This window comes from Myxocyprinus asiaticus, chromosome 5 (assembly GCF_019703515.2).
Source record: "Myxocyprinus asiaticus isolate MX2 ecotype Aquarium Trade chromosome 5, UBuf_Myxa_2, whole genome shotgun sequence".
Classification (NCBI taxonomy): domain Eukaryota; kingdom Metazoa; phylum Chordata; class Actinopteri; order Cypriniformes; family Catostomidae; genus Myxocyprinus; species Myxocyprinus asiaticus.
The window spans coordinates 54,681,446-54,699,416 of NC_059348.1; the positions used below are offsets into that span (position 1 = coordinate 54,681,446).

The 17,971-nt window shown below is 40.6% G+C and overlaps 1 protein-coding gene across 4 annotated transcripts; it reads right to left on the minus strand.

Annotated features, from left to right (window-relative positions):
- Positions 1–21: 21 nt before the first annotated feature.
- armc6 (armadillo repeat containing 6) lies at positions 22–14,364 on the minus strand. 4 transcript variants are annotated; one of them, XM_051698661.1, is made up of 9 exons: positions 14,229–14,364; positions 12,166–12,300; positions 7,602–7,687; positions 6,953–7,520; positions 3,058–3,203; positions 2,836–2,967; positions 2,205–2,342; positions 2,029–2,065; positions 159–296 (listed from the first exon to the last, which is right to left on the minus strand). In XM_051698661.1, the coding sequence occupies exons 2-8, from the start codon at positions 12,284–12,286 to the stop codon at positions 2,051–2,053; spliced, it is 1,206 nt and encodes a 401-aa protein (XP_051554621.1). In that variant the 5' UTR covers positions 12,287–12,300; positions 14,229–14,364; the 3' UTR covers positions 159–296; positions 2,029–2,050. The 4 variants fall into 4 exon arrangements, with proteins under 4 accessions (XP_051554618.1, XP_051554620.1, XP_051554619.1 ...); XM_051698658.1 differs by lacking the exon at positions 2,029–2,065 and having other exon boundaries at positions 22–296; XM_051698660.1 differs by lacking the exons at positions 2,029–2,065; positions 14,229–14,364 and adding an exon at positions 8,404–8,796 and having other exon boundaries at positions 22–296; positions 12,166–12,280.
- Positions 14,365–17,971: the final 3,607 nt, after the last annotated feature.

The window sequence follows — 17,971 nt, forward strand, 5'->3', positions numbered from 1 at the left end:
ATGACCTCCATTGTTAAGTCATGTGGTCATATGATTCAATAGTGAATTCATGGATGAAGCAGAGATTTGCCATCACAGTTCATTCAGTGACTCAGGCTTCCCTTCTTGCCCGTCCAGAGTTCTCGCAGTTCAACCTGGCAGCCGAGATCTCGTAAGGCGGCCCGTCCCACATCGCCGCAGTCCCTGTGAGTGGTTAGTGCCTGAGATATCAGCGCCTCGGCTCCCATTTCCAGTATCACTTGAGTGAAGTCACGTGTGCGAGCGACCAGGTTCCTCAACAGCATACACGACTGTTTCTGAAACAGCAATAAACAGTCTTGAGTTTGAGTCAACACTAAATAGAATTTCTTACATAAAAAAAGCACTGCTAACATGTTCTAGCAGCTAGCTAGGCATTGCTAACATGTTTTAGCAGCTAGCTAGGCATTGCTAACATGTTCTCACATGAAGCTAAGCATTGCTAACATGTTTTAGCATGCAGTTAGGTATTGCTGACATGTTCTAGCATGCAGCTAGGCATTTCTAACATATACTAGCTTGCATCTAGGCATTGCTAACATGTTCTAGCTTGCATCTTGACATTGCTAACATGTTCTAACATACAGATAGGCACTGCTAACATGTTCTAGCATGTAGCTAGGCATTGCTAACATGATCTAGCATGCAGTTAGGTATTGCTAACATGTTTTAGCATGCAGCTAGGCTTTGCTAACATGTTTTAACATGCAGCTAGGGATTGCTAACATGATCTAGCATGCAACTAGGTATTGCTAACATGTTTTAGCATGCAGCTAGGCTTCGCTAACATGTTTTAACATGCAGCTAGGTATTGCTAACATGATCTAGCATGCAGCTAGGCTATTGCTAACATGTTTTAGCATGCAGCTAGGCTTTGCTAACATATACTAGCTTGAATCTAGGCATTGCTGACATGTTCTAGCTTGCAGATAGGTACTGCTAACATGTTCTAGCATGCAGATAGGCACTGCTAACATGTTTTAATTTTAACTTTGCACTGCTAGCACGTTTTAGCTTGTAGCTAAGCACTGGTAGCTAGCCTGCAGCTAGGCATTGCTAATATTTTGTAACATGATGCTAGGCATTGCTTGTATGATTTAGCATGTAGCTAGGTGTTGCTATCATGTACCTAGGCATTGCTAACGTGTCTTAGCCTGTAGCTAGGGATTTCTAGCATGTTTAAGCATGTAGCTCAGCGTGTTTTAGCGCGTAGCTAAGCATTGCTAGTCTATAGATAGGCATTGCCAATATTTTCTAACATGTGTCTAGACACTGCTTGCATGTTTTAGCATGTAGCTAGGTGTTGTTTTTATGTTGCTAGGCATTGCTAACATGTTTAAACATGTAACTAAACATTGGCCTGTTGTACAAAGGTGCCTCAGTTTGTTCCTGGGAGGCAGCAGATGTCCTTACTCCACCCCCACCCTAATCCTAACCATATGAAGCCAGTAAGGCTGAGTAGCCTGCCAGGAACAATGCATGGCACCTTTCACCCATGGCGTAAACATTGCTAGCATGTAGCTAGCATGTTTTAGCATGTAGCTAGATGTTGCTAAGCATTGTATCATGTTTTAACATGTAGCTAGGTGTTGCTAGAAATTTTTAACATATAGCTAAAGATTACTAGCATGTTCCTAAGCATTGCTAACATGCTTCGACATGTAGCTGTGTGTTGCTAGCATGCTGCTAGCATGCTGTAGCATGTAGCTAGGTGTTGCTAAACATTGCCAATATGTTTTAGCATGTAGCTAGGCATTGCTTACATGTTGCTAGCATGTTGCTAAGCATTGCAAGCATGTTTTAACAAGTAGCTAGGTGTTGCTAGCATGTAGCTAGGGGTTGCTAGCATGTTGTTAGTGGTTGCTAACATGTTTATGTTCTTGACATAGTCTTTCTCAAGCCAACATGACAAAATAGCAGGTAATAAAATTGTTTAGTAGTTTTATTAATTTTCTAAACAGGTCATATCATCGAGTCAAATTGAGATATTTATGTAGTATGACAACATACCGTAACTTTGAGAATGCAAATCCTAACCATATGAAGCCTAGACCAAAAAGAGCATTTACTGAAACTGAGCTGCAAGAACAACTCATTCTAATCTTCCAAAACTTTCTGACATGAGACAGATGAATGCATCATGTATGACCCCTTTAAAAAGTAAACGAGGAATCATATTGTGTTACCTGCACATTGACTTCAGCTGGATGATTCTTCATGGCCTGCATTGCCGCCAGTGCTCCCCCACACTCCATGATGACTTTGCAGTTATTGGGTTTACGTAGAGCGAGTACACACAGCGCTGCACATCCCTGTTCACACACCTGAAACAACGACAAAAACACTGAGAAAAACAGCTTGAGAAACCTCACCAATTAAAAACAATACTTTAACAGTGTTTATGATGAGCTTTTCTCTTTTCAATTGAAAACTTAGAATTTGAATTGGAATGACAGGTAAATGTTTTACTTTTTCTACTTAAACAGTCACACAACTTCATTAGTCCAACACAAGTTTTGAGACGTGTGGCACAGAAATGACAGACTTCAGCTTTAAAACACTTGTAATGTAATGTTTCCAGACATAGCCCATATCATGTGTGTATGATTACATATTCATAGGAAATTCATCTTAAAAACTACACTTCCAGCAGTTATGCATTTCTTTGACTTTCATTCCATGTTAATTCTGCATCCTTAAATTCAAATTTGCATCACAGTTCTGAAGTGTGCCAGAAAACAATCTGCATTTCATGATTTCAGTGTGTTTTCTTAAATGTTTTCAAAGACATCAGCTGTAGTTCTGACATGCACACACCTGTGCATTAGCCATGTGACGGTTCATCGCCATGACAATCAGTTCTGCCCCACCCGTATTCACAATGGCATCTTTGACGTCATCATTTCCGGCGATGGCCTTTAATGCACTGAGCACCTGCTTCACAAGCTCCTGCAGGAAAACATAAAGGAGTACAGACTCTCGTCAACAAATGCTGAATATTCAGGATACATTTAATTATCGATAGATTCATTTGCTCACCTGACAATCTAAACAGTCAGCCAGGAGTGTTATCATGAATTTCAAGCCTCCGAGCTCTACGATGTCCTGACAGAACTCGTTTCTGACAGCGAGACGAGAGAGAGTGGCACAGAGTTCACTGAGCACTGCCGTGTTCTCTGGGTGGGCTGAGACAAGCACAATTAAAGTTACCACACAGTCATCGTCAAAAATATGTCACAATGGGTAACAGGGCTGAGAGTAAGTCTACACAATTAACCATTAAATGCATACGTGTGTTATCAAACAGTATTACATACTCGGGTCTTTAGCGATGGATCACAAAATGCCCAAATTGTGACACATTTCAGCGTGTATTGTATGTATTTTCAGCTGTATCAGAATGAATTGCTTGTGTCAATACATGATTCAAGCTTCGCAAAGAACTGTTATTGATTGAGCATTATTAAAGATGGGGCAGTTAAAAACTTTATTGGACCCAACACAAATCCGTAAGTAAATAGTTTTACTCACGAACATTTCAAATGTCATGGCTTGTTTTATAGTTAAGGTGCCGTTGTGCTTAATGTATTCGGATGCAACGTATTGGGTGTACGTTATGTGTTAACCCTGAAATTTAGTTTTATAATGTTGTGGAGCTTGTTGTACATTTTCTTCTGATTGAGTTTCAAATATGGCTGAATTGGAGGGGCTGCACAATGTTAGCCAATTATAACAGTGGGCGTTTACATAGAAGTCTTAAAGGCCCAGAGAGCATAAAACCGAGCGTTTCAGACAGAGGACCAAATTTTTTAAATTATTTTTATAGGTGGACCTCAAGGAAGATAATACAATTATTGTAAAAAAAATATGATTTTTGTCAAACTTGTCCCTCCCTAGTTGTAAATAACAGGGATGTAGATATAGCTAAATTAAGCTACAGTAGCAGGCTAGTTTTGGGCCAAAATTTTGCTTTATAATTATTTATAAACATATTTCCCATTAATTAAAGAATTTTTTTTTTTTTATAATTTTTGTTACTTTTGTAACTTTGGTAACAGGGTCGAATGGCTGAGTTTGATGAATGCAGTGAACACTGAAATTTTGATCTATTACTTGTCTTCCGCACAATGTTTTAGAAAGAGCAATATGGACAAAAAAAATCATATGGCGTTTTAAAAAAAAATACATATACATGCGGGCCTGGGTATCTCAGCGAGTACTGACGCTGACTACCACCCCTGGAATCGCGAGTTTGACTCCAGGGTGTGCAGAGTGACTCCAGCCAGGTCTCCTAAGCAACCAAATTGGCCTGGTTGCTAGGGAGGGTAGAGTCACATGGGGTAACCTCCTCGTGGTCGCTATAATGTGGTTCGCTCTCGGTGGGGCACGTGGTGAGTTGTGTGTGGATGCCGCGGTGGATGGCGTGAAGCCTCTACATGCGCTATGTCTCCGCGGTAATGCGCTCAACAAGCCACGTGATAAGATGCGCAGATTGACGGTCTCAGACGTGGAGGCAACTGAGATTCATCCTCCGCCACCCAGATTGAGGCGAGTCACTACGCCACCACGAGCACATTGGGAATTGGGCATTCCAAATTGGGAAGAAAATCACAATAAAATAAAATACATATATACACAGTATATATACACAGTTGTGCTCAAAAGTTTGCACACCCTTTGAGAATTGGTAATATATGTACCATTTTTAAAGAAAACATGAGTGAGCAGGCAAAACACATTTCTTTTATTTCTTATGGGATTCATATTCAACTGTAGGTTATAACAGAATGGCACAATCATAAAACAAAACACAATGACCCCTGTTCAAAAGTCTGCATACCCTTAGTTCTTAATACTGTGTATTGCCCCTTTTAGCATCAATGACAGCGTGCAGTCTTTTGTAATAGTTGTCTATGAGGCCTCAAATTCTTGCAGGTGGTATAGCTGCCCATTCATCTTGGCAAAATGCCTCCAGGTCATGCGAAGTCTTTGGTCGTCTTGCATGAACCGCACGTTTGAGATCTCCCCAGAGTGGCTCGATGATATTAAGGTCAGGACACTGTGATGGCCACTCCAGAACCTTCATCTTTTTCTGCTGTAACCACTGGAGGGTCAACTTGGCCTTGTGCTTAGGGTCATTGTTGTGCTGGAAAGTCCAAGAGCGTCCCATGTGCAGATTTCGTGCAGAAGAATGCAAATTGTCTGCTAGTATTTTCTGATAACATGCTGCATTCATCTTGCCATCAATTGTCACAAGATTCCCCGTGCCTTTAGAGCTCACACACCTCCAAAACATCAGTGAGCCACCACCATGCTTCACAGTGGGGATGGTATTCTTTTCACTATAGGCCTTGTTGACGCCTCTCCAAACATAGCGCTTATGATTGTGACCATAAAGCTCTATTTTGGTCTTGTCACTCCAAATTACAGTGTGCCAGAAGCTGTGAGGCGTGTCAAGGTGTTGTCGGGCATATTGTAACCGGGCTTTTTTGTGGCATTGGCTTCTTTCTGGCAACTTGACCAAGCAGCTCATTTTTGTTCAAGTATTGTCGTATTGTGCTCCTTGAAACAACCACACCGTCTTTTTCCAGAGCAGCCTGTATTTCTCCTGAGGTTACCTGTGGGTTTTTCTTTGTATCCCGAACAATTCTTCTGGCAGTTGTGGCTGAAATCTTTCTTGGTCTACCTGACCTTGGCTTGGTATCAAGAGATCCCTGAATTTTCCACTTCTTAATAATTGATTGAACAGTACTGACTGGCATTTTCAAGGCTTTGGATATCTTTTTATATCCTTTTCCATCTTTATAAAGTTCCATTACCTTGTTACGCAGGTCTTTTGACAGTTCTTTTCTGCTCCCCATGGCTCAGTATCTAGCCTGCTCAGTGCATCCACGTGAGAGCTAACAAACTCATTGACTATTTATACACAGACACTAAGTGCAATTTAAAAAGCCACAGGTGTGGGAAATGAACCTTTAATTGCCATTTAAACCTATGTGTGTCACCTTGTGTGTCTGTAACAAGGCCAAACATTCAAGGGTATGTAAACTTTTGATCAGAGCCATTTGGGTGATTTCTGTTATCATTATGATTTAAAAAGGAGCCAAACAACTATGTGATAATAAATGGCTTCATATGATCACTATCCTTAAATAAAAGACAAAATAAACGTTTTTTGCATGATCAGTCATATTTTCTAAATTAATGCCAAAATTTCACAATTTCTGCCAGGGTATGCAAACTTTTCAGCACAACTGTATATATATATATATATATATATATATATATATATATATATATATATATATATATATATGTGTGTGTGTGTGTGTGTGTGTGTAGACACTGCAATTGCATTTTTAGCAATTAATGTTTTCCCTATTCATCCATTTTACATTAAAAAATGTCACTGTTCAAAACTGCATAAAAAAAATTGCCTTTGCATAAGAGATGCCTTTTTGTTTTTCTGTTCTCTCTTGAACCTTTTTTGAGCACGGCATTCTGATTAGCAAGATCTCATCAGTGTGCAAAAGATGTGCATCAATCAGAATAGCTAATTAAATGCCACAGAATTCTGAGCAAAAAAAAAAAAAAAATTGTTTAACCGATTGCTGCAGTTTAGAAATTGCACAAGCTCATATCATGATTTTATTGTGATTGCTATTAATTGCACAGCCCTGATTTGAACACTATTTGTGGAAAGCGCCAAACTCTTTTTATATGCCGAGTTTCAAAATTACAAAAAAAAGTTATCCATTTTTTCTAATGCATTTTTATATATTTTAATGCCTGTTTTTACTTGAATAATGCAATTTTACTTTTTTGTTTAAAAATATGGGAAACAGTATAGATTTATTGTTATTATTCATACCATAAAAATAATTATTGGCTAGGAGTATCGCCCAAATTTTCCCTAAGTAACAGTTAAGCTCACCTTTAGCAGCTTCAACAATAACTTTCAGTCCGTTCTGCTCCAACACGATCATCTTAGCATGTTCATGAGCCTGTCCAAAAGGCACACGCACATCGTCATCAAAGGTCATGACCCTCAGCGCGACACAGGCCTCCCTCACGACCTCAGGATGTTCAATGTGGCGTATGATGCTCCCGGTGAGCAGTGCCAAAGCACCTGCCTTCACAAAAGCCTGCCTGTTATTCTCATGTTTCAGACAGAAGTGTCGAACGATACGGATGCACTGGCAGGTGAGAGCAGGGTCCGACTGGTGCGTCGTTAAAGCACCGATCAAAAACTCTCGTCCTTCCACGTCCAGGAGATCCGGCTGGCCGTCTGTGAGCACGGACAGAGCGGCAAGAGCAACCGAGAGCAACTCCTTCTCCTCTCCGGCTCTCTGGCAGCAGGTGAGAATCGTGGGATACGCCTCCTTTTGAGCCGCCAGGTATCTCTGAGAGAAGTCGAGAGAGCACTGCTCCGTGAACAATTGCAGATCCTCCAATATGGATGTGGACGACGACACCACTGCTGATTTGAGTGACTCTAAAGCCTAAAAAAGTATTCTTGATATTACAGAGATAGTGTTTGACAATAGAACATCTCATGTCGTAGAACATGAACGAGAACATACCTGAAGAACCTCATGAGTTTGGTCTTCTGTGTTTTCTTCAGAAGACACTTTTGGCACTGCCTTCACAATGTTGCTGAGGTCCACACCTTTGAATAAAAATCAAACTTAATCAACCAATCACCACATGCACAAGTTTAAAGCTGCTTCGGAATGATTTGTATTTTGAAAAGTGCTATAAAAAAATAACATTTTACTGAATTAATAGAGGGTCAAAAACTAATGCAGCAGGATGGCTGATATAAATGTAGATAAACACAATATAATTGTAACACACTCAATGGAAAGAAGGAGGCGAGAACCGGCTTGATATTATAAATAATAGTTTAATGAGAAACTTAAACCAAAAGACACACACACAGGTGTCGGGCAGCTGCCCGTAACTCTCTCTCTGTCACACTGCCGTCTCTGGTCGCACCTTATCCCTCTCGGGCTTCATCAGCCTAATTAGGGGCCGGGTGTGTGGAATCACGACCCGGCCCCGCCCTCCGCCCTGCCACATTCCTCCCTTGTTCTCTCAGGCCGGGGAGCCCCCGGCATGACGTACATCCCCCCCTTCTTTCCCTGCGGGGGGCGTGCCCTTCCGGCCCCGTCTGCCGGCAGGTCATCCCCGTCTTCCTGGAACTGGGAGGGGACAAGTGGAGGGAAACAATAATAACAAAAACACGGTACATACACACCGTAACGGTGATGATACTAAACTTAAAATATAATAATAATAATAATAATATTTAAAAAGAGAGGGAAAGGCCAACGCGGAGCGACAGCGGGAGAGAGAGAGGAGAGAGAAAAAAAATTTACTTACCGGTTCTCCGATACGGCATAGCCTGGTCCTCGGCCACTCCTCCACTCTCTAGCGGACGACAGCCGTGCCAACAGGGACGGATCGGAGGCAGTCTTCCGGCCCCTGGCGGACGGAACGCCCCGCCGCGTTCTGGTGGACGGAAGGGGTCTCCCTCGCCCCAGGCAGCGGTCCTCCCACTCCAGGCGGTCGGCCAGGAGCCCCTCCTCCCCTCGCGGTCGGCGGCCGTTCCTCTGCTCTCAGGTGGCCGGGCTCCTCCGTCCCACGGCGGATGGCCACGGCTGCACCGTTGGGGTGGATGGTAGTGGCGAGGACTCTACTACGGCGCATCCCTCCTCCTTCCCGGGTTTCGGCACCAGTGTAACACATCAATGGAAAGGAGGAGGCAAGAACCGGCTTGATAATATAAATAATAGTTTAATGAGAAACTTAAACCAAAAGACACACACAGGTGTCGGGCAGCTGCCCGTAACTCTCTCTCTGTCACACTGCCGTCTCCGGTTGCCCTTATCCCTCTCGGGCTTCATCAGCCTAATTAGGGGCCGGGTGTGTGGAATCACGACCCGGCCCCGCCCTCCACCCTGCCACAATAATTTCACAACAGCAAATCAGATGCACACAAAATGTCTAAAAACTAGATATATTTTTTTCTTAGAAAAGCAAAATGACAAGATGTTTTCAGAGAAATCAAACAAAATTGTGTAACTTTTATGCATATAACAAGACAAAACCATTTACAAATGGGGTAAGAAAAATAAACTTGATTCAAGGGGAAAACGTGTATATTTTTCTCACCCCATTAGCAATTATTTTTTTTAGATTTCTCTGAAAACAAGACTTTATGTCTTACATCATTCTGCTTCTCAAGTATTATTTTCTTTCTTGTTTTAACCCTAGAACACATATGTAACTTTACCCCCCTTAAATGCATATGTGGGATATCTAAATGCTTATTCTTTATAAAACGACTTATTTTTTTCAAGGAAAATTTACTCTAATGATAATTTTATTTGCCATTTATAAATCTATAAATATTTTATTCAGTTCTGAAGAGTTTCAGACACAGTGGAAATGAAATAGGAGTTTTGGGTGACAGTATAAAAAAAGGGTGTTTAACAGAAATATGGGCAATTTCAAATTTTGGTGGTAAAATATTAAATGTCACAACAACTCTGCCCACACTGTCACAATCATGTCACTCTGTCAGTCTGGTTTTTTGTGTGACAGGGTCATGACATCATTGTTCTGTGTCTGTCTTGTGTTTTGTCTTCTGTCTTTGTGTGAGCACACGGTTTTGGTTGTGGTTTCCGTGCCGTGCACTCTTTGGTCAGTCTCGTGTCTCATGTCCAGAGCATGGTGTCTGGATCCTGACTTCCCTGTCTGGCTCAGTTTCGGTTTTGGTGTCGGGATCCGGACACTCATGTTCCATGTCTTGTCTGTATTGGCGTGAGTGTATTGCGCTTACGTCACCTTGGCGGGATGCACTCGAGTCAATAATCTGTGTCTGTCTCTCGTGATTGCAAATGCGCTTTGCACTCGGGTCGTGAGCTGTCTTCATGTTCTGCTGAGGTTCGGTCACTTCGGTCTGAGGTGTCGGGTTTGTGTGTGGCCGAACGCTCGCACTGGTGTCCTGTCTCGATTTGTCGCCTGTCGCGTGCATCGCGTGGTGTTTGCCTTGCCATGTACGCTCAGGCTGTGTCTAGTGTGAGAATGCATGGCATTGCTTTGTTGGCATTGCCGTGCATTCTCTCGTTTTATCTGTCGGTTGGCATGACTGCATGTTGCCTATTGTCTTGGCGATATGCGCTCGAGCCATTCGGGTGTCTGCGCTTTTGTGAGAGCACGTGGCTTTGTTTTGTTCCTGTATTGCCACGTGTCTCTCAGTCTTGCTTCATGCCCCGCCTCCTTGTTTGCTTATTATTAGTTCATTAGTCACACCTGCCCTGCTTGTTAACCCATTTGATTTCTCTCCCTATTGAAGGCTACATTCAGACTGCAGGCAAAAGTGGCCCAAATCTGATTTTTTTGCTCATATGTGACTCAGATCTGCTTTTTTCATAACAGTGTGAACAGCAAACCACATGGAATCTGATCTTTTCGATTCTGATTTGGGCCACTTCCATATGTGGTCCTAAATCAGATACAGGTCTGATTTTTTTGCAATGCGACCTCAGTCTGTACAGTCATATCTCGTCACTCTCGTCATTCGTCACAATGCTGCGCTGGCGGGAGTCGCTCCAAAGATTTTACATACCGGTAGTTCTTTGGTCACTCTGTGAATATGGATGACAGCTGCGAAGGTAGTCAGTAGAGGGACAGTGAGGTGTTAGAACTCATAAGTATTTGGGGTGACAGCTCTATACAAGCAAAACTTGAAGGGTCGTATCGTAACCGGTCTGTGTTTAGCAAAAATTTTGCTCTTTCTCCTCATCCTCCTAATAACCTGCTCACGAATTTGCTGGCTTCCGCTGCACATCTCCTCATAAACGAACGCGTAAATGCTGACTTCAGTGGCCTCCATGCTTACTTCCGTATGACAGCGTGTTGCATGTGACGTCTTTGTTATTGTTCTTTTGCACATGTGGGCCAATTCAGGACCGTGACCAGTTCACACTGGAATCTGATATTGGCCACATTTAAAAAATAATTAACTAAGCACTAAGGCTTACAGTGTGAACGTAGCCGAAGTCTCCTCGTGTGTGCTGTCCGGTGCCAGTTCGTCTTGTTTCATGTTCATGTCGGTCTCATCTCTGGTTCCCGTCCCTAGTTGGTCCGGTTGGTCCTGCTTCCAGTATGTCTGCCCCAGCCCAGCTTCAGTCGGCTTTCAGCGCTTGACTTTGTGTTTGTCTCCTACGGGGTAGTTTATGTTGGTTTTTGTATTAATAAATCCTTTAGTTTTTTTAACTCTGCGTTTGGGTCCTGCCTCTGCTTCAACCCGTGATACACACAAACAAGTACAATGGACTAGGATAAAATGTTTTTTTACAACAAAACATTTTTTTTGTAAAATGACAACCTTATGTACGCTATATTGCTGTATAACATTATATTTTTATATTACACTATGTAGCTATATTTATTGTTCAGAGTTGCAGGTTCAAACACACTAAGAAGTGGTCCTGGACTGTGCCCTTGCCGTGAACAAGGCAACTTTCTATACTTGCATACTACGAATAAAAATGAACGTGAGCATAGAATTTAACACATTGTATATTTAATGACATAACAAATGAACACTGAAAACAATGTTAAATGCAATGAATATCACAAAAAAAATAAAATAATATTTAATATATATATATATATATATATATATATATATATATATATGAAAAAAAATATATATATAATATTAAACTATATATATAAAAAAAAATTATAATTACTTTTTTTTTTTTAAACTAGACACTGGGTCATTTTTGACCCACATATGCGTTCTAGGTTTTATGATATTTAGATATTTTATCGGAAAATAAGACAAAAATACTTTTTTTCTTCTTTTTTTTTTTTTTTTTTTTGTTGCAGTGCATGAAATTGTCAAACTCATTTATACAGTTCCAATTTGCATACTACCATAATGGGTAGTTTGACAAATAATATAGACATGATTTTTCCTTTTTAACATCAAGAGTTTAGGTCAAGAAAAAAATAAAGCGTATATTTTAGTTGCTGTATCTGGTTACTCTTTCTTATAAGATTTTCACCATTTTAAACACTTTTTAGCTTTGGAGTTCCCAGTAACACACAATGTTTATTTTAACTCACCTTGAGACTCAAACTGCTGGATGGCCTCTTCCAATGCTTCATTTCCCTCCATGTCAAACTCCTCAATGTTTTCTCTGACCACTGCATCAAAGGTCTCCTGTGTTATTCTGCGTTTGGCCATGACTGCAACAGAACCTGTTCAAAAACAACACAACAACATTTAGTTTAGGCAACCAATGTATTCAAAATGATTCAGTTTGTTTGTGTTTAGTTTTGTCTGATTATCAGTTTAAGGTAACACAATGGCAATATCAAGGCACACATAAAGCACATTGAAGAACCAGATAAATATCATAGTACCACTCAATACTTTTGTATACAGTGGTGTGAAAAAGTGTTTGCCCCCTTCCTGATTTCTTATTTTTTTGCATGTTTGTCACACTTAAATGTTTCAGATCATCAAACAAGTTTACATATTAGTCAAAGATAACACAAGTAAACACAAAATGCAGTTTTTAAATGAAGGTTGTTATTATTAAGGGAAAACAAAATCCAAACCTACATGGCCCTGTGTGAAAAAGTGTTTGCCCCACCTGTTAAAACATAACTTAACTGTGGTTTATCACACCTGAGTTCAATTTCTCTAGCCACACCCAGGCCTGATTACTGCCACATCTGTTCTCAATCAAGAAATCACTTAAATAGGACCTGCCTGACAAAGTGAAGTAGACCAAAAGATCTTCAAAAGCTAGACATCATGCCGAGATCCAAAGAAATTCAGGAACAAATGAGAAAGAAAGTAATTGAGATCTATCAGTCTGGAAAAGGTTATAAAGGCATTTCTAAAGCTTTGGGACTCCAGAGAACCACAGTGAGAGCCATTATCCACAAATGGCGAAAACATGGAACAGTGGTGAACCTTCCAGGAGTGGCCGGCCAACCAAAATTACCCCAAGAGCGCAGCAACGACTCATCCAAGAGGTCACAAAAGACCCCACAACAACATCCAAAGAACTGCAGGCCTCACTTGCCTCAGTTAAGGTCAGTGTTCATGACTCCACCATAAGAAAGAGACTGGGCAAAACTGGCCTGCATGGCAGAGTTCCAAGACGAAAACCACTGCTGAGCAAAAAGAACATTAAGGCTCGTCTCATTTTTGCCAGAAAACATCTTGATGATCCCCAAGACTTTTGGGAAAATACTCTGTGGACTGACATGACAAAAGTTGAACTTTTTGGAAGGTGTGTGTCCCATTACATCTGGCGTAAAAGTAATACCGCATTTCAGAAAAAGAACATCATACCAACAGTAAAATATGGTGGTGGTAGTGTGATGGTCTGGGGCTGTTTTGCTGCTTCAGGACCTGGAAGACTTGCTGTGATAAATGGAACCATGAATTCTGCTGTCTACCAAAAAATCCTGAAGGAGAATGTCCGGCCATCTGTTCGTGACCTCAAGCTGAAGCGAACTTGGGTTCTGCAGCAGGACAATGATCCAAAACACACCAGCAAGTCCACCTCTGAATGGCTGAAGAAAAACAAAATGAAGACTTTGGAGTGGCCTAGTCAAAGTCCTGACCTGAATCCTATTGAGGTGCTGTGGCATGACCTTAAAAAGGCAGTTCATGCTCGAAAACCCTCCAATGTGGCTGAATTACAACAATTCTGCAAAGATGAGTGGGCCAAAATTCCTCCACAGTGCTGTAAAAGACTCATTGCAAGTTATCGCAAACGCTTGATTGCAGTTGTTGCTGCTAAGGGTGGCCCAACCAGTTATTAGGTTTAGGGGGCAATCACTTTTTCACACAGGGCCATGTAGGTTTGGATTTTGTTTTCCCTTAATAATAACAATCTTCATTTAAAAACTGCATTTTGTATTTACTTGTGTTATCTTTGACTAATATTTAAACTTGTTTGATGATCTGAAACATTTAAGTGTGACAAACATGCAAAAAAATAAGAAATCAGGAAGGGGGCAAACACTTTTTCACACCACTGTATATCAAAGTAACATGGGATTACCATATGATTACATCACTGTACCATGGTAACAGCAGTCGTGACTCACACAACAAATACATTGTTTCTTAAAAGGTAAACTTTTGCTCACTGTAAAGTTCCTACCTGAGAATATCGCTTATCAATCAAACGTTAAACAAAAATGTTTAAAACAAGTCATCAACACCTCGCCTGCACCCTTTTGACAAAACCCACCCGGGAGAACTGTACTACGGTAAAAGAGTAAGCGTGGAACAGTAACTGTTAGTAACGGAATTTAACTGACGTAAACGTTTTTGAATCGCAGAAAGGCGTTGTGTTGGTGTTGTCTTTAATGAGGCCCGGGTGAGTATTATGAGGAAAATACGTTCCGCATTCACACACAAAGAAAATGTTACATACGAACATAAAATTCGATTTCTTAGCACTAAGAATTTTTATTCAAACAAGCTTCTTATCGCATACTACATGAGCTTTCGAACTGAAATTCAAATTGCGCACGAATTAAAGAAAAATACTGAATTATGTTATGTTAAATAAATAAATACATTTAAAAAAAAACACATTCATAGATATAAAATATAATTAACTATGTAAATTAGTGAGTTTATATAACATATAAGTAAATACAGCTGTGGCGTAGCCAGAAACAAGACTTTGGGTGTGCCAAGCAGGGGCGGTGCCAGGATTCTTTCACAGGGGAGGCTGGGCAGAGTACTGTGTTCATTCTGTGGTGGCATCGAGGGAGGGGTGGGGGGGTGCCAGTGTTAAAAACACTGGACGGGATGGGGGGAGTGGAGGGCTGTGAGTGTTATAAACGACTGACGGGGGTGGGGTTGCATGTGTTATAAATGGGGGTGCGAGTGTTATGAACGTTGTACGGGGGGCGAGTGTTATAAACGCTGTACGGGGGGCGAGTGTTATAAACGCTGTACGGGGGGGTGCGAGTGTTATAAACGACTGACGGGGGTGGGGTTGCGTGTGTTATAAATGTTGTAGGGGGGTGCGAGTGTTATGAACGCTGTACGGGGGGTCAAGTGTTATAAATGACTGACGGGGGTGCGAGTGTTATAAACGCTGTACGGGGGGGTGCGAGTGTTATAAATGACTGACGGGGGGGGGTGCGAGTGTTATAAACGCTGTACGGGGGGGTTGCGAGTGTTATAAATGACTGACGGGGAGGTGCGAGTGTTATAAATGCTGTACAGGGGGGTTCGACTGTTATAAACGACTGATGGGTGGGTGTGAGTGTTATAAACGCTGTACGATGGGGTTTGCGAGTGCTATAAACGCTGTACAGGGGTGGGTGCGAGTGTTATAAATGCTGGGGGGAGGGGTGCGAGTGTTATAAACGGGGGGGGGGGGTGGGTGAGTGTTATAAACGCTGGGGGGAGGGGTGCGAGTGTTATAAATGCTGTATTGCAGGTGCAAGTGTTATAAATGCGAGTGTTATAAATGCTGTACGTGGGTGGGTGCGAGTGTTATAAACACCGGATGGGGGGGACAGGTGCAGATGTCATAAACACTGAGGTGGGGAGTGGACTGTTGTCCGACCTGCGGGGGTAGTGTGAGTGTTATATCGTTCAACCGGGGGGGGGGGGTGTGGGAGGGCACATGGAGCGGCCAGGCTTCTCTCAGGGAGCCTGGCCCCCCCTCTAGAACCGCCACTGGTACCAAGAGAAAACTGGGTGTGCAAGAACTAAAGCACAGTAAAGTGAAATATAATTAAATTACCATTAACAACCATTGCATCAATTACTTTTTGGTTATAAGCTCTGTGTAGTTTAAATGACTGGGAGAAAAAAATAAATGGAGTATGTAGCCCTGTTAATATATAAAAATATGAGGCTTAATAATTCATCAAAAAAAAAAAAATATTGTAATGATTCATCATTATTTTAAAAATATGCTAAAAACACAAATATAAATGATGGTACAATTTGCAAAATACAGATTTTTTTTTTTAAATAAAAATACACCAGGTTTTAGTTACATTAATTGGTTTAAAAACTCAGTTGTGGATAAGAAATAAATCAGTAATGTATAGTTGTGAAGAATGCACAACTGTAAGAAGATTCAAAAACCTTTTTTAAACATTCTTTGTATTTATGGAGTACAGGGAGGTTTGGTTCATAATAAAAAAAGAAAAATAATTCTGTTGTTACGTTAATTATTAAGCCAGTATAAATAAATTATAATACCATGTCTGACATGATGCAAACAGTAAAAAAAAAAAACTGTCATTTAATTTAGGTGTGCAAGCTTACATTTTGGGTGGCAGGTGCACACCCTGGCACACTCGTAGCTACACCACTGAAATACATAAATAAATTTGTCCATTTAAATAAATGATGTGCATAAAGAAATGCTATATGCATCATTGATTGATAGCTTTTGTATTTCTACATTAATTTATTTTTTATTCAATCGTTTATGATTACTTATATATTTTATATCCCCTTGCCCATTTGTGTATTTTTGTCTAATTCTTCAATTAGGGACACTTTGACTACTTAAAAACTTCCATGTTTCAGCATGCTAAAACGTTTAGTGCATGTCTTGGAATGAAGATCTGATTGTGGGCTCTTTTAAACTTCAAGTTGGTTATTGATATTGTGTGTGATGGTAAAGACATGTCTAACTTTTTGGAGAAATAGTTGAATGGCCTACGACTTGGAACTTGAATTTAAAGGAATAGTTCACCCAAAAATGAAAATTCTCTCATCATTTACTCACCCTCATGTCATCCCCTTCTGCAGAACACAAATGAAGATTTTTAGAAGAATATTTCAGCTCTGTAGGTCCATACAATGCAAGTGAATGGTGACCAGAACTTTGAAGCTCCAAAAAGGACATAAAGGCAGCATAAATGTAATCCAGTGGTTATATCCATGTCTTCAGAAGTGATATGATAGGTGAGGATGAGAAACAGATAAATATTTAAGTATTTTTTTTACTATAAATCTCCACCTTTGACCAGCCCAGACCAGTAGGCGGCTGAATGTGGAAGTAAAAGTTAAAGTGGAGATTTAGTGTAAAAAAAGGACTTAAATATTAATCTCTTTCTCACCCACACCTATCATATCGCTTCTGAAGACATGGATTTAACCAATGGAGTCGTATGGATTACTTTTATGCTACCTTTATGTGCTTTTTTTAACTTTAAAGTTCTGGTCACCATTCACTTGCATTGTATGGACCTACAAAGCTGAAATATTCTTCTAAAAATCTTCATTTGTGTTCTGCAGCAGAAAGAAAGTCATACACATCTGGGATGGCATGAGGGTGAGTAAATGATAAAGAGAATTTTCATTTTTGGGTGAACTGTCCCTTTAATACAAAGTAAATTAAATATTTTGGCCGAGTTCTTATGGAAAAAAATGTAAAGTAGAATTTCCCTGGTTTAACACTTTTTATTATAAATTTATTGTAGAGGGGAAGTTAAAAAGTCGGGTCAGGGGACAACCCCTAAACAGAGAAATTACTAAGAATCCTTCACAACTATGATGATACATAAGAATCACACTTATTTCCATGCATGAATGTGACGATTTATTTATTTGTGTTTAATTTTTGGTCCTCCATATTGGAACGCGGAAGTAAACATTTGCAGGGTAAACTTCGACAGCGGTGAATGGGAGATCACAGCAAATGTTATTTTCACTTACCCATTTGCTCTAAGACTAAAAGAAAAAATCCACTCTTACGTTTGAATGACTTTCAAGAAGAAGAAAAAAATAGAGACAGGTGGATTAAGACAGTAAAATGGGAGAACATGCAAAATTTACTGTCACTCAGCAGCTGTAATAGAAACCCCCCCTCGCAACTGTGGTAATTCGTTTTTTAAGACTAATTCCAGGGTAATGTAA

What these genes read in the sequence shown, in the direction of transcription:
- armc6 (XM_051698658.1), bottom strand. Translation starts at nt 12,286, where the DNA reads ATGGCCAAACGCAGAATAACACAGGAGACCTTTGATGCAGTGGTCAGA. An exon ending in CCAGCAGTTTGAGTCTCAAG is followed by an intron (nt 7,688 to 12,165) that starts GTGAGTTAAAAT and finishes TTTTATTCAAAG; the next exon opens with GTGTGGACCTCAGCAACATT. An exon ending in CTGACTGTTTAGATTGTCAG is followed by an intron (nt 2,968 to 3,057) that starts GTGAGCAAATGA and finishes GTTTTCCTGCAG; the next exon opens with GAGCTTGTGAAGCAGGTGCT.